Genomic DNA, 24836 nt, shown 5'->3' with positions numbered 1-24836 from the left:
CCAGTGATGACTTCTGGCAGCTCATGGACTTCAGGGGCAGCATCTACTCTGACCTCCCATCAGACATGCGCCCCCGCTTGGTTAGCGTGCCCAGCCCCAGCCTGAGCACCACGCAGGAGCCCAGCCACCCGTCCAGCAGCTACGGGAGCCAGGAGAGCCTCACGCCCAGCAAGAGCCCTCCCTCCAGCACCTCCTCCCAGAAAAGTAAAGCACGCCCCTCTCCAGCGCCCCTTGCTCCGTTCTGTTTTGAGTACTGGGGGTTAGGCTCAGGGGCATTTTTACCTCTGGGCTATATCCCCAAGCGCTTTTTAAGTTTTTATTTTGAAACAGGCTCTAGCTAGGTTGCTGAGGCCAGACTCGAACCTATGATTCTTCTGTCTCACCTCCCAAAATACTGGGATTCCAGGTGTGCACCACCACGCCCAGTGCAGGCCGAGTACTGTAGATACTCGGTCTCAGTCGCTCTCGGCCCAAGGTGCTGACGTCTGGAGTGGAGGTTAGGATGTAGGTGAATTCCCTACAGCAAAGATAGCGCTTGGAGCCAGGTGTGATGGCGAGGCCTATAACCCCAGTACTTGAGAGCCTGAGGAGCGCTGGTTCAAGGCCAGCCTCAGGAAGAGACCCTCGGCAATTAGCAGAGTTCTGTTTCAAAATAAAAAAGGGCAGGGGTATAGCTTGGAGATAGAACATCCCTTGATTAAATTCCCAGCTCACATGCCCCCCCCCAAAAAAAATACAGTAAAAGAAAAAAGAAGAAAAACAGAAAATAAAAAGAAGAAAGAGAGACAAATGGGGGGGCCCTCCATTAGAGTCACTTAGAGTGGGCTGCCATTTTGGTCTGGATAATTCTTTGCTGGGGAAGGAGGTTGTCCTACCCTGATGTTCAGCAGGTCCCTGGCCTCTTTACTGACCATGCTCCTAGTATGGACACCCACAAAGCTGTCACACTGACAAATGTCCACTAGAGGTCGAAATTGCCTTTCGGAGCCTGGCATGGTGGTGCATGCCTGTACTTGGGAGGCTGAGACAGGAGGATTGGGGTTAGAGGACAGCCCCAGCAAGTATTGAGACTCATCAACCTGTTTCAAAATAAAATAAAATAGAACTGGGGGTGTAGCTCAGAGATAGAATGCTCCTGGGTTTAATCCCCAGTGTCTGTCTGTCTGTCTGTCTGTCTGTCTGTCTCTCTCTCTCTCTCTCTCTCTCTCTCTCTCTCTCACACACACACACACACACACACACACACACACACACACACACATGCAAATTGCCTTTTGGAAAACAGATGATTTTGAGAGAGCTAAATTTTTAAATGTTTCATTCAACAGGTGTTCCTAAAATATTTCAGACATTTAGGAAAGATTCATCTGAAACACATGCAGATGGGTAAGAAAATGTTTTCAATTTTTGCTGTTTTTTTTTTTTAAGTTGATAATGTTTACCTCTTTGATAAATGCATTCAAAAGTAGAGTGAACTAATCCAGGGCCTTTAAAACTTACCTGTTGAGCCGGGCGTGGTTTCGCATGCTGGTAATGCCAGTGCTTGGGAGGCTAAGACAGGGGGATCGCACAGGTTCGAAGCCAGCCTCAGCTACCTAGCAAGCCTCTCAGCAACTTAGTCAGACCCTGTTTCAAATATAAAATAGGTCTGGGAGTATAGCCTGGAGGTAGAAAAGCTCCTGGGTTCCACCCCCAGTACCACAGGAGGGGAAAAAAAACTTACTTCTTCAAAAAGGTTTTTAAGCCAGACATAATCCCAGTATTTGGGAGGCTGACACTGGAGGATTGCGGTTCAAGGACAGCCTCAGATACTTAGTGAGGCCCTTTGCAACTCAGTGAGACCCTGTTTCAAAATAAAGAATAAAGAATAGAGTTGGGGTGTAGCTCAGAGGTGGAATGTCTCTGGGTTCCATCCCTAGTATGACTAAAAAAAAAAAAAGTTTAAAAAAAATCTACACTGGAAAAAAAAAGAAAGAAAACAATCTACACTTTGATATAGATACAAAGTCCCTTCCTAACGCCAGCTTTTTACCGAGCTGCAAAGATGACATGTCCAGGGATCAGTGTAACATGGAATAAATCTATATAAATCACACCACGTGTACAATAGTAAGTGCTCTGAGATTTAGAACCATAGATCGCTATTGATTACGTGCAAGCGTGATCAAGAACACCTTTGACAGAGGAAAGTAGAAATCATGTCCTCCTCCCTACTTTTGTTGTTAATCTTGATTCACCTTAAACTGTTTTAGCTAAAATAGGAGCATAGCAGAGAACATCTTCATAAAACTTCTCTGAAATGCCACACATCATGTCTGAGTCCATAATCTTGCATTACCACTCAAACTTCACTCTTAGCTGGGTACGGTGGCGCCTCGCACTTGTAATCCTAGTACTCGATAGAGAGGCTGAGACAGGAGGATCACAGGTTCAAGGACAGCCTCAGCAGTTTAGGGAGACTCAGCAACTTAGTGAGACCCTGCTACCAGATAAGAAATAAAACTGGGCTGGGGTGTAGCTTGGAGGCATAATGCCCCTGGGTTCCATCCTAAGTACCAAAAACAAAAACTAAAATTAAAAAAATTTTTAAAAAAACCTTTGCTTGTATAATCCAGTTTTAAATTCTTAAATTGTTTTGCCCTAATTTTTTTTTTTTTTTCCGGTACTGGGGATGGAACCCAGGGGCATTCTACCTCCGAGCTACAGCCCCCGCCCTATTTTTTATTCTTTATTTTGAAGCAGGGTCTCACTGAGTTCCAGAGGGTCTCACTAAGTAGCTGAGGCTGGCCTCAAACCCAGATCTTCCTGTCTCAGCCTCCCAAGTACTGGGATTACAAGCGTGCGCCGCCACATGTGGCTGAGAATTTTCTTTATTTGGAGATTCATACTCCTACTTTCTGAGAACCGGTTATCAGTTATCTAAATAATACTTAAAATAGTTCATTGTTGATTTTTAATCTCTTGAATGACACTACTGTACTAATTTTCTCTTTTGAAAGGTGTGATGGCACACACATGTAATCATAGTAGTTGGGAGGCTGAGACAGGAGGATTTCAGGTTTGCAGCCAGCCTCAGCTACCTAGTGAGGTGAGGCCTTCAGCAACTTAGTGATACCCTGTTTCAAAAATTAAAAATAAAGCCACGCATGGTTGTGCACTCTTGTAATCCCAGTACTCGGGAGACTGAGACAGGAGGATTGCAGGTTCGAAGCCATCCTAGACAACTTAGCAAGAGTCTCCACAGCTTCGTGATACCCTGTTTCCAAATAAAAAATAAAATCAGGCTGGGGGTTTAGCTCAGAGGTAGAATGCCTAAGGGTTCAAGCTCCAGAAAAGGAAAAAAGAAAAGGAAGGAAGGGAGGGAGGGAGAAAGGGAGAAAGAGCCAGGCATGGTGGCACACTTATAATCCCATTCCAGCATTCGGGAGGCTGAGACAGGAGGATCATGGTTCGCAGACAGCCTCGGCTACTTAGTGAGGCCTTCAGCAACTTAGTAGGACCTTGTTTCAAAATAAAAAATAAAAAATTAGGGCTGGGGGTGTAGCTTAGAGGTAGAATGCCCCTGGGCTCCATCCCCAGTACCGAAAAATAAAAAATAAAAAAAAGGAAGAGAGAGAAAGAAGAAAAATAGGGCTGGGGGTTTAGCTCAGAAGTAGAATGCCTCTGGACTCAATCCCCAGTACCACACAAAATTAATTAATTAATTAATTAAAAATAAAAAAAGACTAGGTGTATAGCTTGGAGGTAGAATGCCCCTGGTTTTAATGCCCAGTACCCAAAATAGATAAAGTTTTCTTATGTTCTCTGTATTCCTTCTTTCTTTCAGGGACAGTTGTTCTGTTTATCTTGGTCTTTCTTTTGCAGTGTATAAGAAAACAAAGCAATCTGTTTTGTGAGAGTTACAAGATCTCATAGAAATTGGCAGGCTTCCATTTTATAACTGTCGCCTAGGTATCCATTTTGTAACCTTTGAAAACCCATTTATATATTCCACTCCCGGTTCTGTTTCTCCTTTTGTAAAATCTGCCCAGTGAAAGCTAGCCAACCGGATTAATTGTAAAGGCCATTCTCCAGCCAATGGGGAGCAGTGTAGCCTTCACCTTGGGAATTACACGAAGATATGTGTATCTCTGGGCATCTCTGGGCGGAGCAGACTGCCCACCCAGTGTGCTTGTATTCTGCGCAGAAGTTAATTGCCTTATTGAATTACTTTTGGTTTCATGAGGGTTTTTTAAATTACTATTATTCCTTGTGGCTTCCCTAAAATCTGTTTCTAACATGTGCTATTGGTTAGCCTTAAGTAACTGGCAATTCTTGGTTCTCCATTTATATTTATAAATGAAGGGCTGGTCGGTTGCTAAAATGGAGCCCTCCTGCAGCTGAGGAGTGTTTCCTAACAGGCTCCCTGGGAGGGTTTGCCAGGATCCCTGTGCAGCTGGCTGCTCCTCAGAGCCTGTGGAGAGTCTGCAGGAGGCAGACAAGTCACCCCACCTTTGCTAGACTTAGGACCAGTCTGGTTGAAGTTATTTATGCATAGAATATCCCTTCCTCCTTTCTCTCCCAAGCTCGTGGGGCGAATACAAAGTAGCCCCAATTCAGCATTACTTCTCCTTCCAGGCGGGCTGCCCACTGTTTTTCGAGAGCTGTGCTTTGGGCTCCTTTGAAAATAAAAACTGTTGCTAGCTGACCTGTATAAAGGGAAAGGAAGGGCCTGCTGGCCAGCTCCTCCAAGATCACTTCTAAACTCTTTGGTGACAGCCCCACATCCCTCCTTTCTGTGTTGCTGGGTCCAGCTGGAAGCTTCTCAGCTCTTCTGGGAAAACCTCGCTTGTGTCTCTGGTCTTGCACTGAGGTATCCTCTGCTCTGACTCTCCTCCACCCTAAGCCCATTTATTTTTCTTAAGGACTCCATTATTAACTTGTCTACCAAGGGTACCTTATTTTCCAGGGATGATGTTTATTTGTTTAAAGTAACTCTTTTTTCTTAAAAGGAAAGAGATGTGTATTCAGAAACCATCTTGACCTAAAATTTCTGTTACATAATTTCAAGTCCATGGGTCTCTTTGGTAGATCAGATTCTTAATTTCTCCTCATAAATCTTCCCAAGAAGATGCTTTAAAATATATACATATATTTTTCTAAGTATTCTCTGTTAAATTTGATGAGCATATGGGTATATATATATTTTGGGGGTGGGGTACTGGTGATGGAACCCAGGGGCATTCTACCTCCCAGCTACATCCCAGCCCTAATTTTTATTCTTTATTTTTTGAAACAGAGTCTCAATGAATTGCAAAGGGCCTCACTAAGTAGCTGAGGCTGGCCGTGAACCCGGATCCTCCTGTCTCAGCCTCCCAAATCCTGGGATTACAACTGTGCGCCACCATGCCTGGTTTGAGATTATGAGTATTTTTTAAAATATCCTAGCCCGGCATGGTGGCACTCACTTGTAATCCCAGCATTTGGGAGGCTGAGACAGGAGGATCGTGGTTCTCCGACAACCTCAGCTACTACTTAGTGAGGCCCTTTGCAACTCAGTGAGACCCTGTTTCAAAATAAAGAATAAAAAATAGAGATGGGGGTGTAGCTCGAAGGTAGAATGCCCCTGGGTTCCATCCCCAGTACTGCAAAATAAATAAATAAATAAATATCCAAAAAATGCTAGCAATGTTCGCTTGACTTCTACATTTATTTATTTATTTATTTATTGTGTGTGTGTGTGTGTGTGTGTGTGTGTGTGTGTGTGTGTGTGTTACTGGGGATAGAACCTAGGACCATTCTACCCACAAACTACACCCCCAGCCCTACTTTTTATTCTTTATTTTGAAACAGGGTCTCACTGAGTTGCAAAGGACCGCACTAAGTAGCTGAGGCTATCCTCAAACCAAGATCCTCCTGTCTCAACCTCCCAAATGCTGGGATTACAAGTGTGCACCACCATACCTAGCTTGACTTCTATTTTTAATTGCCGTATTAGCAGTCAGGTTAAAAATGAGGTCTAGAGTGGTGGCGCACACTTGTAATCCCAGCATTCAAGAGGCTGAGACAGGAGGATTACAGTTCATGGACAGCCTCAGCTACTTAGACCCTTTGCAACTCAGTGAGATCCTGTTTCAAAATAAAGAATAAAAAATAGAGCTGGGGGTGTAGCCCAGAGGTAGAATGACCCTGCGTTCCATTACCAGTCCCGCCAAGAAAAAAAAAAAAGGGGGGGACAAACTAGCCTGGTGTGGTGGTACACACCTTTAATCCCAGTAGAGAGGAGACTGAGACAGGAGGATCACAGTTGCAAGGCTAGCCTCAGCAATTTAGCAAGGCCCTAAGCAACATAGGGAGACCCTGTTTCAAAATAAAAAGGGCTAGAAGCCAGGCATGGTGGCGCACGCTTGTAGTCCCAGCATTTGGGAGGCTGAGACTGGAGGATCACAGTGAGGCTCTTTGCAACTCAGTGAGACTCTGTCTCAAAATAAATAATAAAAAAAATAGGGCAGGGAGTGAACCTTGGAGGTTGAATGCCCCTGGGTTCCATTCCCAGACTTGCCAAAAAAAAAAAAAAAAATAGAGCTGGAGATGCTGCTCAGAGGTAGAACTCCCCTGGGTTCCATCCCCAGTACTGCTAAGTACATATATATAAAGGGCTGTGGAAGGAGGGTGAGTAACTTAAAGGTGGAATGCCCAGGGATGCAATCTCCAGTACCACAGGAAGGAAGGAAGGAAGGAAGGAAGGAAGGAAGGAAGGAAGGAAGGAAGGAAGGGGCAAAATTTAAAAGGCAGATGAACATGGGGAGACACAGGTTTAAGAATGAGAGAGAAGGCTCTTGTGGTTTTATTAGAGGGTCTTTAATCTTTAACCATGAGCCTCAGTGTCCTTACCTGCAAAGAGAAAATATGAATGCCTCAATTGGCTTTTGTAAAGATAAGTGAGATGATGTGAATTAAGCCCTACACACTCCTACATAGCAAGTCAGCTCCCGGCACTGTTGGTTTTGGTATCATCCTCCATCTTTACACAGAACTCCAGAAACAAACGTTGGGGTTAGCTTATAGAAGGCAAGGAGACCTAAATGAATAATGTATTGATTTTTGTCAGCTATTAAACTGGGAAAGGAAAAACCACGTTACATGTAGTCTGGGGAATTCTATTCATTGTTTGTATAGCTTGTTGCCCTGGGAGGTTAGATAAACAGGTCTGGCTCCCTCAGAGACCTGCACAGGTGGCCTCAGCCCTCCGCAGGGCACTCCATTGCATTTACCAGGACACGGGCCTTTCAGAATTAAAAAAAAAAAAAAAAAAAAAAAAACTTCACTGATGCAATGTGCCAAGGAACAGATCGCCATCAAGGAAAGCAGCGGCATAAGAGAAATGAGGAAGACGGCATGAATTCAGTGGTTTTTGAAAAGCACCCTTTGAGCTGGGCATGGTGGCACACACTTGTAATCCAGTACCTGGGAGGCCGAGACAGGATGAGCATGAAGGTTCGAAGCCAGCCTCCGTTACTTAGTGAGGTTCTCAGCAACGCACTGAGACCCTGTTTCCAAATAAAATATTTTTAAAAATAGCTGAAAGTGTAGCCCAGATGTAGAAAGACCCCTGGTTCCATCCCCAGTACCACACACACAAAAGCATCATTTGATCATTTTCAAAGACCTAGCCAATTACCTAACAAAACTGAAAGTCAAAGAAATGTACTTGAAAAGCAGTATGTTCGCTTCTTACCAATAAAAATCTTCCTATCACAGCAGAGATAACTCAAATACAAATACATTCAACATCAGCTCCTTACAAAAAAGAGTGAAATATTTTTAAGCAGTGTGTGTGTGTGTGTGTGTGTGTGTGTGTGTGTGTGTGTGTGTTACTAGGGATGGAACCCAGGGGCTCTCTACCTCCAGGCTACACTCCCAGACCTATTTATATTTTATTTGGAAACAGGGTCTCACTAAGTTGCAGAGCCTCACTAAGCAGCTGAGGCTGGCTTCGAAACTGTGCCATCCTCCTGTCTCAGCCTCCCAAGTACTAGGATTAGAAGCATGCACCACTATGCCCAGCTCTTTTTTAAGCTACTGAAAATGAACAATTTTTGCATAGTTAAATCCAAGTAAGCTGGGTATGGGGGTGCCTAAGGAGTATTTCAAGTTTGAGAAAAGCCTCAGCAACTTAGTGAGACCCTGTTTCAAAAATAAAAAATAAAAAATTATTTAAAAATTAGGGCTGGCGATGTCACTCAGAGGTATAATTCCCCTAGGTTCCATCCCCAGTACCGCAAAACAAAACAAAACAAAAAATTTTTAAAAGGCTAGCTCAGCGGTAGAATGCCTCTGGGTTCAAACCCAGTACCACAAAACAAAAAATACTAATAATGAAAAAAATCCAAGTAAATAAATGTTTAAATTCACATATCACCACCAACAGTCACACTTGCATAGATTGAACATTGGTAAAACCATGAGAGAGGCCAGGTGTAGTGACGCATGCTTGTAATCCCAGTATTTAGAAGGATGAGACAGGAGGATCACAGGTTTGTGGCCTGTCTCAGCTACTTAGTGAGGCCCTCCACAAATTAGTGAGACCCTGTTTCAAAATAAAGAATTAAGCCAGGAGTGGTAGCGCATGCTTGTAATCCCAGCAGTTGGGAGGCTTAGACAGGAGGATTGCAGAGGTTTGAAGCCAGCCTTAGCTACTTAGTGAAGCTCTCAGCAACTTAGTGAGACCCTGTTTCCAAATGAAATATAAAATAAGTCTGGGAGTATAGCCCGGAGGTAGAAAAGCCCCTGGGTTCTACCCCCAGTACCACACACACACACACACACACACACAAAAATAAATATAATAAAGAATTAAAAAATAGGTCTGGGTGCTGGGAGAACTGGCTATCCATTTGTAGAAAGATGGAACTAAATCCTTACCTCTCATTCTGCACAGGAATCAACTTGAGATGGATCAGAGACTTAGAAATTAGAGACTGTGAAGTTATTAGAGGAGGGCATGGGCTCAACACTAACATATAGGCACAGGCATCTCAACAAGACCTCCAAAGGACAGGCAATTAAAGCAAGAATTAACAGGTGGGATGGCATCAAACTAAAAAGTTTCTTCTCATCGATGGAAACCATCAAGAATCTAAAAAGAGGACTTCCGGGAAGATGGCGACAGAGAAAAGTGGTGTTTACGAGTTCCACTGAAAATCAATCTCTATTACCACAAAATCAGTGCTTTTCATAGCCAGAAAACACCATCGCAGAGAAATCAAAACTGTAAATACAAGGGACAGAGAAAAAGAGGGCTAGAAGAACAACCAGACACCAGAAAAGAAACCAGCCTCCGTTGTTGAGGTGGAGCTGTGCCAGAGCCATGCCGGTGCCATCTTCTCTCATAGCACCAGGCTCCATAGAGGAGAGGGACTCAGAACAGAGCTCAAAACCAGAGAGGAGACATGCCAGACTCACGGCTGAGGGCGCGGAGGCAGCGCCATACTGCCGGCGGCAGTGGCGAGTCCACAGAGCCCGTGACAGCTCCAGATCAGCGCACTCAACAACCCACCAGGCTTCAGAGAGGAAGGGTGGACAGGAAGCTGAGGTGAGCAACTGCGGATCAGCTGGGTGTAATTCAGCAGTTTTTTCAGCGCAAGGAGCATCTAAAGTTCCTAGGGGCTGGGCTCACCATGCCTTCCAGGGACTCATAGCAGAGCTCAAAACCAGAGAAGAAATACGCCAGCCTCACAGCCAGGGGTGTGGCAGCAGCGCTATATTGCCAGAGGCGGCAGCAGCGAGTTCACGAGTCCGCAACAGCTACAGATCAGCGCACTCAACAACCGTGAGTCAAATTGCGGCCCCTAGAGGAGAAATCCCAGTACTGCATCCCCAGGGACTTACATAGCTTTGATAGTCTCCCTGGGTCTGAGATTTTGCAATCCAACCCAGTGGGGGAGTGGCGGTGGCAGAGATATCATACCCTAGGCACAGCTCCCTGTGGGAGAACGCTCAGCCTGGCATCCCCATGGTCTCAAGCAGCCTCCATTGACTCCCTGGGTCTGAGACTTTGTGATACAACCCAGTAAAGGAGTAATGGTGGCTGAGATACCACAGACTCGAGGTCCAGAGCACCTTAAGTGAAGTCGTAGTGATCCAGGGAAGAACCCAGAGAAGGCACAAACTTCCGAAATCATGGGAAAGAGGAATAACAATGGAGCAATGAATGCCCACAACCCCACAACATCAGAACCTGATAACACAGAAATTCAGAGATCTCCAGAAGATCAAATCAGGAATATAGAAGTAATATAGGACCTTCTAAAAGAAAATAGAGAGCGTCTAAAAGAAATAAAGGATGCAACCATTGAAGTAAAGGCCTCAATTCAAAGTATAAACAACCGATTAGACCACATGGAGAATAGAATCTCACTCCTAGAAGATGATAGCTCCAAAAACAAACACATAGTTTATAATTTAGGAAAAATAATCCGACAGCAGGAATATGACATTGAAGAAATATGGGCCCATTTTAAGAGAGCTAACCTAAGAATAATTGGAATAGAGGAGGGAAAAGAAGGTGAAACCAAAGGGATCAACAATCTCTTCAAGGAAGTAATAGCAGAAAATTTTCCAAACATAGAGCAAGAGGTTGATACAAAGGTCCAGGAAACTTATAGAACTCCCTTTAGACAGGATCGGAGAAGAGGATCCCCACGCCACATAATAGTCAAAATGACCAATGTGGAAGCCAAGCAGAGAATCTTAAAGGCAACAAAATCAAAAGGCCATGTGACATACAGAGGCAAACCAATTAGAATCACTCCAGACTTCCCAAACCAAGTCATGAAATCCAGAAGGGCTTGGAGTAGCATATTCCAAACTCTGAAAGAAAACAACTTCCAGCCAAAAATTTCCTACCCAGCAAAACTATCTATCAAATTAGATGGGGAAATAAGAAGCTTCCATGACAAACAGAAACTGAAGGAATTTATGTCTTCAAAACCAGCGCTATAGAAAATACTCAAGGAGATTAACTACAAAGAAGAAATAGGTAATACATGCCAGAACCAAAGAAACAAGATTTCTTATCCAGCAAAGAAGAATAAACATTATCTCAAACAGAAATAAAATCTTAACATGTTAGGAATTAAAAATTATCTCTGAATAATCGCACTGAATGTAAATGGCCTCAATTCCCCAATAAAAAGACATAAAGTGGCAAAATGGATTAAAAAACAGAATCCATCCATCTCTTGCTTACAAGAAACACACCTTACAAGTAAAGATAGGAACAAACTCAAGGTAAAGGGCTGGCACAAAGTAATTCATGCTAATGGAACTTGAAGACAAGCAGGAGTAGCAACTATGATATCAGACAAGATAGACTTCAAGCCCAAACTTATTAGAAGAGACAAAGAAGGTCATATTTTACTGGTAAAAGGAATAATCCAGCAAGAGGAAATAACAATAATCAACATCTATGCCCCAAACATAGGTGCAGCTACTTTCTTAAATCAAACTGTATGTGATATGAATCATTAAATGTACTGTATTTAGTCAACTTGCTAACAACCATATACTTAAAACTAACTTTTTATCTAAATTCCAGATCTTATTACAATTTGTATCCAGGAATTCCAATGTCGGTACAAACGGAAGAAAGCTGGCTTCAAACACTGTTTAATAAAAAGGATGAAGGTAAGCAGTTTGATTTATTCGCATTAGCTGGGAGGAGGGACAGCACATTGAAAAGTTGGAGCGCTGGCTCTGAATCCCACCCTGGAGGCTCTCTAACATCGTGAGCTGGGCAAGTTAATTAACCTCAGTGAGTCTCCGTTTCTTCTTCTCTCAGTAACAATAATCCTGCTACAGGATTGTTAACAATGACCAAAACAAGATAAAATATTTAACACCTTGGTACTTAGCGTGCAATAAGTACTAGCATTTATGACCCCCCAACCAGGAGTCTACCATTATGTTTTGATACGTATCTTCATTTTTTATTTTTTATTTATCTTTTTTTTTTTTTGCGGGTCTGGGGATGGAACCCAGGGGCATTCTACCTCTGAGCTACCAAAAAAAAAAAAAAAAAAAATAGGCAGGGGCCCTATTTTTTATTCTTTCTTTTGAAACAGGGTCTCACTGAGTTGCAGAGGGTCTCACTAAGTAGCTGGTAACTGAGGCTATCCGCAAACCGCAATATTTGGGTCTTAACCTCTCGAATGCTGGGATTCCAAGTGTGTGCCACCACGCCCGGTGCATCTTCATTTTTTAAATTATAGACATGACATGTTCACATCGTTTTAAAAATGTCAAGCCATTAAGAAGCCAGGCATGGTGGCGCACACCTATAATTCCAGTACTTGGGAGGCTAAAACAGGAGGTTAGAGGACAGCCTCAGCAGATAGTGAGACTCTCATCAACTTAGTGAGACCTTGTTGCCAAATAAGAAATAAAATCAGGCTGGGTGTATAGCTCGAATGTAGAATGCATCTGGGATCAATCCCCAATCTCCATCTCTCTCTCTGTCTCTGTCTGTCTGTCTGTCTGTCTGTCTGTCTGTCTCTCTCTCTCTCTCTCACACACACACACACACACACACACACACACACACACACACTACTAATAAACAGATAATGTAAAAACTAAATTTTACTGTACCCATATATTGCTCAGAAGTAATCATTGTGATCATTTTTCCTTTCAATTTTATACTCACATATTCATCAAATGCTGTTGAGCACCTGCCATTTGCCAAACACATGCCGTACTCTGGCTCTGCTCTACGGTGTCCAATGTTGAACAAAACAAAACCCCTGTGGAGGTGATCTTATACTGAAGTGTGGGAGATGGAGGTGATAGCTCTGTGACTAATTCCAAAATCAATATGTAAATGTGTAACACAGCAAGAACGCAAGTGCTCAAGAAAAACAGAAAGGAGAGACAAGGATGGAAAGCGCCAAGGCAGGCAGGCTTCCAGCTCACACAGGGTGCTCAGGGGCCTTTGCACAGAAAAGCTGAGATCAAACCTGAAAGCGGTGGGAACCCAAGGCCTCGGCCTGCATCTCTGCGGGAGGCGAGTTTCAGGCAGAGGGTAGGGAAAGTGCCTCCTCCTGGAACACAGGCCAGGCCAGCATGCCTGCAGGGGACCCAGAGGTTAAGGTTCTACAGGTAACAAACCCGCATCATGTTCGCAGGGTGCGACCGATGTGGGAAGTTTCTGGAGGACCTGCACCAAGGAGGGGCACAATCTAACTTGTTTTAGTGGCACAGAAATGATGCTGAGGAGACAAGGGCCTAAGGGTGAGCCCTGCTGCACTCTGCTGTGCAGTTGGGGACAGGAGAAGGCGACTGAGAAAAATATAAAAGGAAAACCAGTCATCTGCCCTGAGTGCCAAGAAAGTGTATGAAAGAGAAAAAATATCAGCTGGGTCAAACAATACCGAGAGAGGTCGTTGCAGTTTAATGATATTTTGTTACAGCAGCCTAAAAGGACAAAGACAGTGGTGTATCATGGATGAAAATTTTTCCAAGTCAGGAATAACTGTAGTAGTTCTTTGAAATAGCGGCATAACATTCCCTCATATATAATTGTTTATTACTTATAAGCTTTTTTTTTTATACTAGGGATTGAACCCAGAACCATTCTACCTCCAAGCTATACCCAGCCCTATTTTATTCTTTATTTTGAAACAGCATCTTGCTAAGTTGCTGAGGCTGTCCTCAAATCTGTGATCCTCCTGTCTCAGCCTCTCACATACTAGGATTATAAATGTGTGCCGCCATACCTGGCTTTATTTATTACTTATAAAATAAATCAAGTTGCCAGAATTTTTTTGTGTGTGTGTGGTACAGGGGATGAAACTTAGGGACATTCTACCTCCAAGCTATACCCCCAGCCCTATATTTTTTATTTTTTATTTTAAAACAAGGTCTCACTAAGTTGCAGAAGGCCTCACTAAGTAGCTGACACTGTCCATGAACTGTGATCTTGTCTCAGCCTCTCAAGTACTGAGATTACAAGCATGCACCACCACACCCAGCAGTTGCTAGAAATTTTAAGGCTGGATTTTTGCTTATTTGTTTTGTTTTCGCTTTTCTCTGTAACTTAAATAATGCTTCAATGGAAATATTTGAGCATTATTTTGTTAGACCTATGCCAGCATTTCTGTTGGAAAATTTTTCTTAAAACATTTCCTTGAAACGTGTTTCCTTGCCAGGCGTGGTGGCGCACGCTTGTAATCCCCACGCTTGGGAGGCAGAAACAGGAGGACTGAGCAGGTTCGAAGCCAGCCTTACTAGCTTAAGAGACCCTGTTTCCAAATAAAATAAATTTAAAAAAAATATATATATATAGAGAGAGAGATATATATAGATATATAGATATATATAGATATAGATATAGATATATAGGTGTTTGGGAATGTAGCCCTGAGGTAGAACCCCAGGAACCCCAGTACCACCAAAAAAAAAGTGTTTCCTTGAAACATCTTTTCAGGAGCCGGGCGTGGTGGTGCACACTTGTAATCCCAGCATTTGGGAGGCTGAGACCGGAAGATCACGGTTCGCGAACAGCCTCAGCTACTTAGTGAGGCCCTTTGCAACTTAGTGAGACCCTGTTTCAAAACAAAGAATAAAAAATTGGGCTGGGGGTGTAACTTGGAGGTCGAATGCCCCTGGGTTCCACCCCCAAGATCTGCAAAAAAAAAAAAAATCTTTTCAGTTATTCCATGTTGCCCCAACTCAAAAAAGATCACCGTGTGTGTGTGTGTGTGTGTGTGTGTGTGTGTGTGTGTGTGTGGTGTATTAGGGGTGGAACCCAGGAGCATTCAACCTCCAAGTTATACCTCCAGCCCTATTTTATTCTTTTATTTTAAAACAGGGTCAGTAAATTAAGGATGGCCTTACTAAGTTGCTGAGGCTGGCTACGAACCTATGATCCTCCTGTCTCAGCTTCCCAAGTACTGGTATTACAAGCGCATGCCACCATACCTGACTAAGAGATCACCTCTAAAGTAAAGCCTATCTTTTTTTATTTTTTATTTTTTATTTTTTATTTTTTGCGGTACTGGGGATGGAATCCAGGGGCATTCTACCTCCGAGCCACACACTCAGCCCTACTTTTTATTCTTTATTTTAAAAAAAGGTCTCATTGAGTTGCAAAGGGCCTCATTAAGTAGCAGAAGCTGGGTGCGAACCTGGATCCTCCTGTCTCTGCCATGCCCCTCTTCCATCTCTTTCTTTAATCATAGCCCAACTGCCCCAACTTGGCTGGGAAGCTGGGTCCTTTACATCTCGGCAGCTGCCTTCCTTCCCTCTGCCCCACCATAGGTTGCTGTAATTGGTTCTTTATTTCAACCCCAACTGCTTTCCATCTTGTAGACACTTACTCAAGGTTGCTGGCAAATTGCTGGCCTTCTTCTCAATTCTAATGCAGCTCTGGGGTCTACAGAGGAAGCAACCGTGCTGGTTTAGTTCACTGTCCTCAAGTGGAAATCACTCCAGCACCCTCCTTCCTAAAAAAATCTATATGGATAAGAGACAAAAAGTAGAAAGGTGATACTCTAAAGAAGTAGAAAACAAAAGAATATGCAAAACATGTGTATAAGTAAGTAAAATATTCCCCCATGCAGCCTTCCAGGGCTAGAAAGGACCAGGGCAACCTTTATAACTGTGGAATGTAGGTGAGAAGTTTCCTATTTCTTCCTTATTGTAGATACCATGTTATTTAGGAAAAGATCTAAACGATAAAAATATAAAAAAACACAATATAGATATTTGTTTTTCCCAAGGGACATTTTTCTTTTATATTCAGTTTACATCTACTTCCTCAGGATTAATGATAAATAACACTCTTTTTATTTTTTTTTTAAAGGAAAGGAATCCCCGGCAAGGGAGACAGGACCTGAATGTCTGGCTTCTAAGTTACGAAGTAAGTGGATGTTTGGAGGCACCCCCTTTGTGCTAAAAGTGGCAAATTAATAGTAGGAAGACAACTAAACCTCGCACAGAGCCCACCCCATTGGGAAAGTACTCCTCTAAGGATGTACTAGAAAGAATTGGGGGTGTTGGCGCACACCTATAATCCCAGGACTTGGGAAGCCAAGACAGGAGGATCCTGGGTTCAAGGTCAGCCTCATCAACCTAGTGAGACCCTGTTTCAAAACAGAAAATAAAAGAGGGCTTGGGCTGTAGCTCAGAAGTAGAATGCCCCTGGGTTTAATTGCTAGCACCACACACAAATGTATACATACACACACACACACACACACACACACACACACACACACACACACCACACAAATGTATTCAAGAAGGTATTAAAAATGAAAGGGTTAGCCGGCATGATAGCACACAATTGCAATCCCCACGCTTGGGAGGCTGAGACAGGAGGATCACGCGGGTTGGAAGCCAGCCTCAGCTACTTAGTGAGGCTCTCAGAAACTTAGTGAGACCCTGTTTTCAAATAAATTATAAAATAGGGTTGGGGGTATAGCCCAGAGGTTTTCTACCCCCCAGTACCACAAAAATAAATACATAAATAAATAAAAACGAAGGGGTCTGGCACATAAAGGGTGTGTGTGTGTATGCATGCGTGTACATGCTGAGCCCAAGGTTGGGCCTGAGGATGGGGGAGAGGATGCTTCAAACTAAAAAGACTGGAATGCACTGTACAAAGCTTTTACATTCTCCTTCTAAATCTGTCCTTCCTTTTCAGAAAAATGGATCATTAATCCAGAGGAACGCAAACTAAGTATTTTGTGTGAGTTGGAGGTAAGATAAGAAATGTTTATCATACCAACTAGCACACTGTCCTCGTGGTAAAAAAAAAAAAAGAAAAAGAGCCTATTCAAGTTTACAATTGTTCTTTCTCTCTCCCTTTTTAAAATTTAGTTCAAGGAAGACTTCAAAACGCTATTCGAGCCATCCCTAAGAACACTGCCCAGCATCGGGCCACCTTCCATTCTGACGTACAAACACGAGACTTCCAACTTAAACATTAACTTCAAGGTGATTTTAATTAATATTTGTAAATTAGTACTATAAAAACTGACAAGCCAGGCATGGTGTCGCACGCTTGTAATCCCAGCATTCGGGAGGCTGAGACAGGAGGATTGCGGTTTGGATCGCGGTTCGAGGCTAGCCTCAGATACTTAGTGAGACTCTCTGCAACTCACTGAGACCCTGTTTCCAAATAAAGTGTAAAATATGTCTGGGAGTATAGCCTGGAGGTAGAAAAGCTCCTGGGTTCCACCCCCAGTACCACAAAATATATATATATATATATATATATATATATATATATATATATATATATTATATATAATAAAATAAAGAATTAAAAATAGGGCTAGGGGTATAGCTTCGAGGTAGAATACCCCTGGGTTCCATTCCCAGTACCCCACCCAAAAAAAGAAGAGACACCCAGGGTGCAAGACAGCGCCTCACAGAGGCATGCACAGGGACTGAGAGGATCCTGTGAGCAGCACAGATGTCCTCACTAGCACCCAGGACGGCGTGTGGGCTGTGCTGCGCTCACAGGGGCCACGTGCTCAGCACACTGTGAGCTGCAGGGTCCACAGCTGTCTGCTGTTTACCCAGGCATCTAAGCTTTCTGGCCACCCTACAGACTCTTTCAGCTGAAATTCTTTACCTAAACAGAGCATCTTCCTTTTGCAGACCCTCAAAGGCTTGTATCCAGAGAAATCTCTTGAGTCAGGATCCCATTCTCCCCCTTCCCCCCAACCCCATCACCCAAGGATGGGCTTGAACATAAGGAGGACCTTGCAGCCTCTCCTCCAGGAGATGTCCCCGCACGGCATTGGGACCGCTGCTCCTGGGGGGACATTGGGGCCCTAGCCTAGCCTAGCCTCACAGAGTGCCCAGCTCTGTGGTCCAGCCTCACCATCTTGGGCACAGGTTCCAATCCTGTACCTGGTTAGGCACCTCCATCTGGCTCTCCGCTCAGGTGAAGGGAGAAGGGAACATGGACTGAAGAGCCCCAGCAGGCCTCTCATGTGGAAAGGACAAGGCTGGCCTGTCCTGGCCCTGCTCTCCACCCTCACCCTCCTTCCATAGCTGCCCTAGACTTTCACCACCATCCGTCTGCAGCAGGGCCTCCCTCCAAGCATCCTGCTGTCCGCAGCATGTAGCACTTTCTCCAGGTAATTCCAGTGGCCTAATGTGGCTGTTGCTCTGGGCGGGTAGTGAACCCCTGCCTGCCTTGGGAACCTCAGCCACCTTCAGCCCCATGTTGGGCAATTTTGCCAGTATCAAAGGATGGTTTCCATGGCAAATACAGATGTCCTGGTGGAGTCTGGGGTCTTCGTGTCCAGGGTGGGCTGCTTACCTGCCTGAGAGCCTGTGTGGTCGGTCACAGACATGACACCAGCTCACAGTCATAGGGTACCCACCTCTCACAGTGCCATCCGAGCCTCCAACTCCATCTCTCCTGGGTACTTCCCCTCCTGAATTACCCTCAGCACAGGTGGGATTCAGAACTCCAACCCAGGGTTCACCTGGAGAAAAACCTCTTACTTTAGAAAGTTGATAGTTGATGTTGGGCATGGTGGTGCACGCCTGCAATCTCAGGACTTAGGAGGCTGAGACAGGAGTTACTGCAGCTTGGAAGACGTTGGCAATTTAGTGAGGACCTCAGAAACTTAGTGAGACCCAGTTACAAAAAAAAAAAAAAAAAAAAAAGAAGCCAAGTACAGTGGCTCGCACTTGTAATCCCAATGGTTGAGAGGCTAAGACAGACAAATTATAGGTTTGCAGCCAGCCTCAGCAATTTAGTGAGACCCTATTTCAAAAAAAAAAAAAAGCTGGGCAGGTGGCCCAAGTCTGTCATCCAGTACTTGGGAGGCTGAGAGAGGAGGATCACAGGTTCGCGGCCAGCCTAAGCTACTTAGTGGGGCCTCTACAACTGAGTGAGATCCTGTTTCAAAATAAAAAATAGGACTGGGGGGGTAGCTTAGAAGTAGAACGCCCGTGGGTTCAATCCCCAGGACTGCAAAAATAAAAGAATAAAATAGAGGTGGGGGTGTAGCTCAGAGGTAGAATAGCACTGGGTTCCATTCCCAGTACCACAAAAATTAAATAAATAAATAAAATGGGACTGGAGATATGGCTCAGAAATAAAATGATCCTAGATCCAAACCCTAGTACACAAAAAGAAAAAAGAAAGAAAGAAAGAAAAAGAAAAAAGTTGCTAATTGTGCATGTACTCGGTACCTTTTCTCTGTAATTCAAGGCTTTTTCTTACCTAGAATTTATTGAAAGAATTAATGGCATTCAAACACCTGAGACTATTTGCAATAAAGTGAACAGTGTTAGCCTTGTCTCTTGCTTATAGTTACTCGCTACAGGTCGCCTTTCCCCCTCAGGGGACTCCGGTGTCAACAGTCACTTCTGCAACGGGTTCCGGAGGGGCCAGCCTGCTCCTGGGACCTGCACCAGGTGCCTCAGTATGGCCCGCAGGCTGCTCAGCCCTCACCAGCCCTCTAGTAGAAGCAATATCACGTGTCAGAATGTATACATCTTGCTGGTACAGGCTCTCAGCTCCTGAGAGTCCCTCGCCAGGTATCCTGGGAGTCCCCAGGTTATCTCAGAGGAGTCTTCAGACTGGTGTGCACAGGTCCTTCGCCTCTGCCATTCCACTGGGCACTGCCTGGCCCTGCCCAGGCCCTGCTCCTGCTCTCTCAGAGCCACTGGGCTTCCCATGGGCACATCTTCATCCCCACCCCCTTTTCTCTGAAGGAAGAAGAGGAGGACCTATCACCAAAGTGTGAATTTTGTGGAAGCGATCTACATGCATTTCTTTCCAATTTGGACCTTTGCTCTGACAATCCTTGGGCTGAACCAAAAGGATATGTAAGTTCTAAAACAGGTTTACTGGGGAAGTGATGTCATTCTTATTTTTATTATTATTATTATTATTATTATTATTATTATTATCATTGTTTTGAGGTGCTGCAAATTGAACCCAGGAGCATCCTGCCTCCAAGCTATACCTGCAGCCTTATTTTTTATCCTTTATTTGAAAACAGGATCTCACCAAGTTGCAGAGGGCCTCACTAAGTAGTTGAGGCTAGCCATGAACCTGAGATCCTCCTGTCTCAGCCTCCCAAGAACTAGAATTACAAGCATGCACCACTACGCCCGGCTTGTGATGTCATTTTTAAACACTATTTTCAAACATATGTAGTATATTCTTCTGCCTCTTCCCCTGCGGTGACATTCTCGAAACAGTGATTTGTCAGCAGGCAGCCAATAGAAAAGCCAGTAACACCAAGTGTTGGCAAAGGTGTAGAGAAGTTAGAAGACACTTGCATTATTGATGGGGGATAGAAAACAGCACAGCCACTTTGGAAATCAGTCTGGAAGTTCTTTGAAAAGTTAAACATACAGTAACCACGTGACCCAGCAATTCCATTCTTAAGTTTATACCTAGGAAAATGGACAACATATGTCTTCTACAGGATAGCTTATTGTATACACATGTTCCTAGTAGCATGATTCTTCTGTCTGTCTGTCTGTCTATTGTATTGGGGACTGAACCTAGGGGATGCACTACCACTGAGCTCATCCTCAAACCCTTTTTATTTTTTTTATTTTGAGACAGGGTCTCACTAAGTTGCCCAGGCTCCCCTCAAACTCATCGTCCTCCTGCCTCCGCCTCTTGAACAGCTGGGGTTATAGATGTGCACCACCAACCCCGGCCAGCATGCTTCCTGATCGCTGAAAAGTAGAAACAACCCGTCCACCAACTGACGAGTGAATACAATGTGGTGTACCCAAACAATTCAGTATTATTCAAGCAGGGCATGGTGGGACATGCTTGTAATCCCAGCATTTGGGAGGCTGAGACAGGGGTATCACGGTTCAGAGACAGCCTCAGCTACTACTTAGTGAGGCCCTTTGCAACTGAAGTGAGAGCGTGTTGCAAAATAAAGAATAATATTTAAAAAAAATAGGGCTGGGGGTGTAGCTCAGAGGTAGAATGATCGTGGGTTTCACCCCCAGTAATGCAAAATTTTATATATATAATATATAAATATGTATATTTATATATTATATAATTTATGTTCTATATTATATTGAGTATAAATATATATTTACATATAAAATATATATTATATATATTTATATATATTTATATATATATATATATATTATTCAGCCCAAAGAGAAATTCAAGTCCTGAAACATGTTACAATGTGGATGGGCCCAGAAACCATTATACCAAGTAAAAGAGGGAGGCCATTTATAAAGCACCACTTACTGCACGGCTCTGCGGGTCTGTCCTGTACAGAACACGCAAATGTAGAGAAACCAAAAGTAGATGAGCAGTTCTCTGCAGCAGGAGGAAGGGAACTAACTGTTAAGAAGTACAGGTTTCATGTTCTAAAATTGCTTGTAGTGATGGTTCCACAAATCTGAATATATTAAAAGCCAACTGAGCTGGGCATGGTGGCGCACCCTTGTAATCCCTACACTTGGTAGGTTTGAAGCCAGCCTCGCTGGCTTAAGAGACCCTGTTTCCAAATAAAAATATAAAATGGGTCTGGGAGTGTACCCTGAAGGCAGAAGGGTTCCAACCCCAGTACCACCAAAAAAAAAAAAAAAGAAAAAGCCACTAAAGCCTGGTGTGGTGGCGCATGCTTATAATCCCAGTACTTGGGAGGCTGAGACAGGAAGATTACAGGTTCAAGAACAGCTTCGGCAAACTAGAGAGACCCTGTTTCAAAACAAAAAATAAGGCAGGCGTGGTGGTGCACACATGTAATCCCCGCACTTGGGAGGCGGAGACAGGAGGATCGCGCAGGTTCGAAGCCAGCTGCGCTGGTTTAAGAGACCCTGTTTCCAAATAAAAATATAAAACAGGTCTGGGAGTGTAGCCTAGAGAAGGGTTTCCAGGAACCCCAGTACCACCAAAAAAAAAAAAAAAAAAAAAAAAAAAGAGCCTGACGTGGTGGCTCATGCTTGTAATCCCAGTATTTAGGTGGCTGAGACAAGAGGATATCAAGATCACAGACAGCCTCAGCTACTTAGCGAAGCCCTCTGCAATTTACTCAAACCCTGTTTCAAAATGAATAAAAAATAGGGCTTGGGTGTAGCTCTGGGTAGAATGTCCTTGGTTCAATCTCCAGTACCATAAAAAAAATTTTTTAATTGAAATGCAAAAGGGATGAATTATATGGTATATTAATAAAGTTGCTAAGGAAGCCGGGCGTGGTGACACACACTTGTGATCCCAGAGCTTGGGAGGCTGAGACAGGAGGACCGCACAGGTTTGAAGCCAGCCTCAGCTACTTAGCGAGGCTCTCAGCAACTTAGTGAGACCCTGTTTCCAAATAAAATATAAAATAGGTCTGGGAGTGTAGCCCAGAAGTAGAAAACCCCTGGGTTCCATCCCCAGTAGAACAGAGAGAAAAAAAAAAAAAGCTAGTAAGGGATTTAAAGAGAAAAGGTCGTAAGAGATTGTCAGTTTGGAGTTCATACCCACTAACCAGCCACCTCTGCCTGGCTTCTGGCTGATGGAGTTAACGTGATCTCTGTTTTCAGGTGCCCTGTTGTCTTCATTTCCAAAGTCTTATTGACTATATCTATGAGGAAAAACAAAAAACCAGAAGCCCCACGCCTGATTTAATCAGAATCGAGCCTCACGCAGCCCACGGCAATGAAGTTGAAAGAATGAGGGCGAAGGAGAAAGCCATTCGGAGGTAGCCGAGCCCACCCACTGGCACCAGAGAGGCAGCTGGGCGGAGAGCCCTTCATGAGACTAGCTTTGCTCTTTCAATATATCTAAGTTTTGTCGGGTCTGGTGGCACAGGCCTGTAATCCCAGTCCTTAGGTGGCGGAGACAGGAGGATCACGGTTCAAAGCCAGCCTCTACAACTTAGCAAGACCCTGTTAATTTATTTTTTTTTTATTTTAGCAGGACTAGGAATTGAACCCAGGGGCATTCTGCCTCCAAGCTATACCTCTGGGCCTAGTTTATATTCTTTGGGTTTTTTTGTGGGTTTTTTTGTGTGTATGTGTGTGTGTGTGTGTGTGTGTGTGTGTGTGTGGTACTGGGAATGGAACCCAGAGGCATTCTACCTCCAAACTACACCCCCAGTCCTATTTTTTTTTTTTTTCCCAGTACTGGAGATGGAACCCAGGGGCATTCTAGCTCCAAGCTATACCTCCAGCCCTAGTTTATATTCTTTTTTTTTTTTTTCAGTACTGGGGATGGAATCCAGGGGCATTTTACCTCCGAGCTACACCCCCAGCCCTGTTTTTTATTCTTTATTTTTAAACAGGGCCTCACTAAGTACCTGAGGCTGTCCGTGAACAGCGATCCTCCTGTCTCAGCCTCCCGAATGCTGGGATTACAAGTGTGCGCCACTATGCCCAGCGACCCTGTTTTCAAATAAAAAAATAAAAAGGGGTTGGGGGTGTGGCTAAGAGGTAGAATGAGTTGCGTTCCCAATGAAAGGAAGGAAGGAAAGAAGGAAGAAAAAGAAAGAGAGAAAGGAAGGAAGGTCTAAATTTTAATGTGTGCTCTGGTAAATAAATTAAAACTGGCCAAAAAAAAACCCTAATTTCTGGTGGTTATGAGATCAGAAGCACGCAGAAACTTGGTGAACTCACTGTTTTAAAATCAAATTTGGAGCTGGGCGTGTGGCACACCCTTGTAATCAATCCCGGCATTTCCAAGCTGAAGCAGGAGGATCACGGTTTGGGGACAGCCTCAGCTACTCAGTGAGGCCCTTTGCAACTCAGTCAGACTCTGTTTCAAAATCAAGAGTAAAAAAATAGGTCTGGGGGTGTAACTTGAAGGTAGAAGGCCCCTGGGTTCCATCTTCAGTACCGCCAATAAATAAGTAAAATAAAATAAAATTGAGTAGTCCTAAATCATTGGGGCAATTAGGAATTCCTAAGGGGAGAAACCTGTGAATCCAATGAAGAAGGTCGAGACCCACACACATGTCCTGACTAAGCAGGCAAGATTGAGAGAAATAACAGAAAAATAGCGAAAGGGGCGCTGAACTACTTGAAAGTGTAGGATACTGTTGCAAGCTTTTCATATGTGCGCATGATGTTTTTGGTTTTATAGGAAACAGGAGCAACAGCTTGCCAGGAATTTTGCAATAATAGCAAATGAGCAGAGTAATTTCTCCGAAGATGGTGAGTTTAGCAACACTTGACGTTTTAGTTCAGCAAATATGACATCAGGGAGCTCTATAGTTTGACCAGGAGATACAATTGTTGTTACAAAACACACATACACACACACACACACACACACACACACATATATATATATATATAATGAAAATTTTCAGTTATAAGTACCATAAAGCGTCTGTCAAGACTGAGCATAGTGCACACGCTTGTACTCCCAGTACATGGGAGGCTGAGACAGGAGGATCACAGGTTCAAAGCCAGCCTCGGTAACTTTGCAAGCCCCTGTTTCTAAATAAGAAATAAAAAAATATCAGGCTGGGGGTATAACTTGGAGGTAGGATGCCTCCGGGTTCAACCCCCAGTACCTCAAAAAAAAAAAAAAAGCATCCATCAAAATGGCTCACAAAACTTGAGATATTAGCCATCTGACTTTTGGAATGCTTAGCCTTCACGTCATTATTATTGCTGATTAGGATAAATTAGCAACATCTGCCAAGCACTTTATAAATAGCTGCAAAGAGTTTTTGAGTTCGCTCTCTCTTGTTTTGGAAAGCACCCTTTCCCTTTTGTTTCAAAGCTTCAGTATGAAATATGTGTCAGAAATAAATCATTACTTTCTTTACACAGCGGTTGTGCCCGGTGACCGGCCAGGATATCTGTTAAGGAGCACAGACCCTACAGTCACAAGTCCT

The 24836-nt window shown here is 43.8% G+C and overlaps 1 protein-coding gene across 1 annotated transcript in view; it reads left to right on the top strand.

The window, feature by feature from the left end:
- Window positions 1-24836, top strand: part of ERICH6 (glutamate rich 6) — a gene marked incomplete at both ends in the record, with an annotated part of 64469 nt that overhangs the window by 12085 nt on the left and 27548 nt on the right. Inside the window, 9 exons of the mRNA XM_080696585.1 lie at window positions 21-204; window positions 1329-1386; window positions 11579-11667; window positions 15845-15901; window positions 16688-16743; window positions 16864-16980; window positions 19729-19842; window positions 22537-22694; window positions 24074-24144. Coding sequence (XP_080552711.1) covers window positions 21-204; window positions 1329-1386; window positions 11579-11667; window positions 15845-15901; window positions 16688-16743; window positions 16864-16980; window positions 19729-19842; window positions 22537-22694; window positions 24074-24144 — 904 coding nt within the window. The remainder of the gene's footprint in view (window positions 1-20; window positions 205-1328; window positions 1387-11578; window positions 11668-15844; window positions 15902-16687; window positions 16744-16863; window positions 16981-19728; window positions 19843-22536; window positions 22695-24073; window positions 24145-24836) is intronic.

Source organism: Muscardinus avellanarius, assembly GCF_963383645.1.
Source record: "Muscardinus avellanarius genome assembly, chromosome: 5".
Classification (NCBI taxonomy): Eukaryota; Metazoa; Chordata; class Mammalia; order Rodentia; family Gliridae; genus Muscardinus; species Muscardinus avellanarius.
This window is presented reverse-complemented; position numbering and strand designations above follow the sequence as displayed.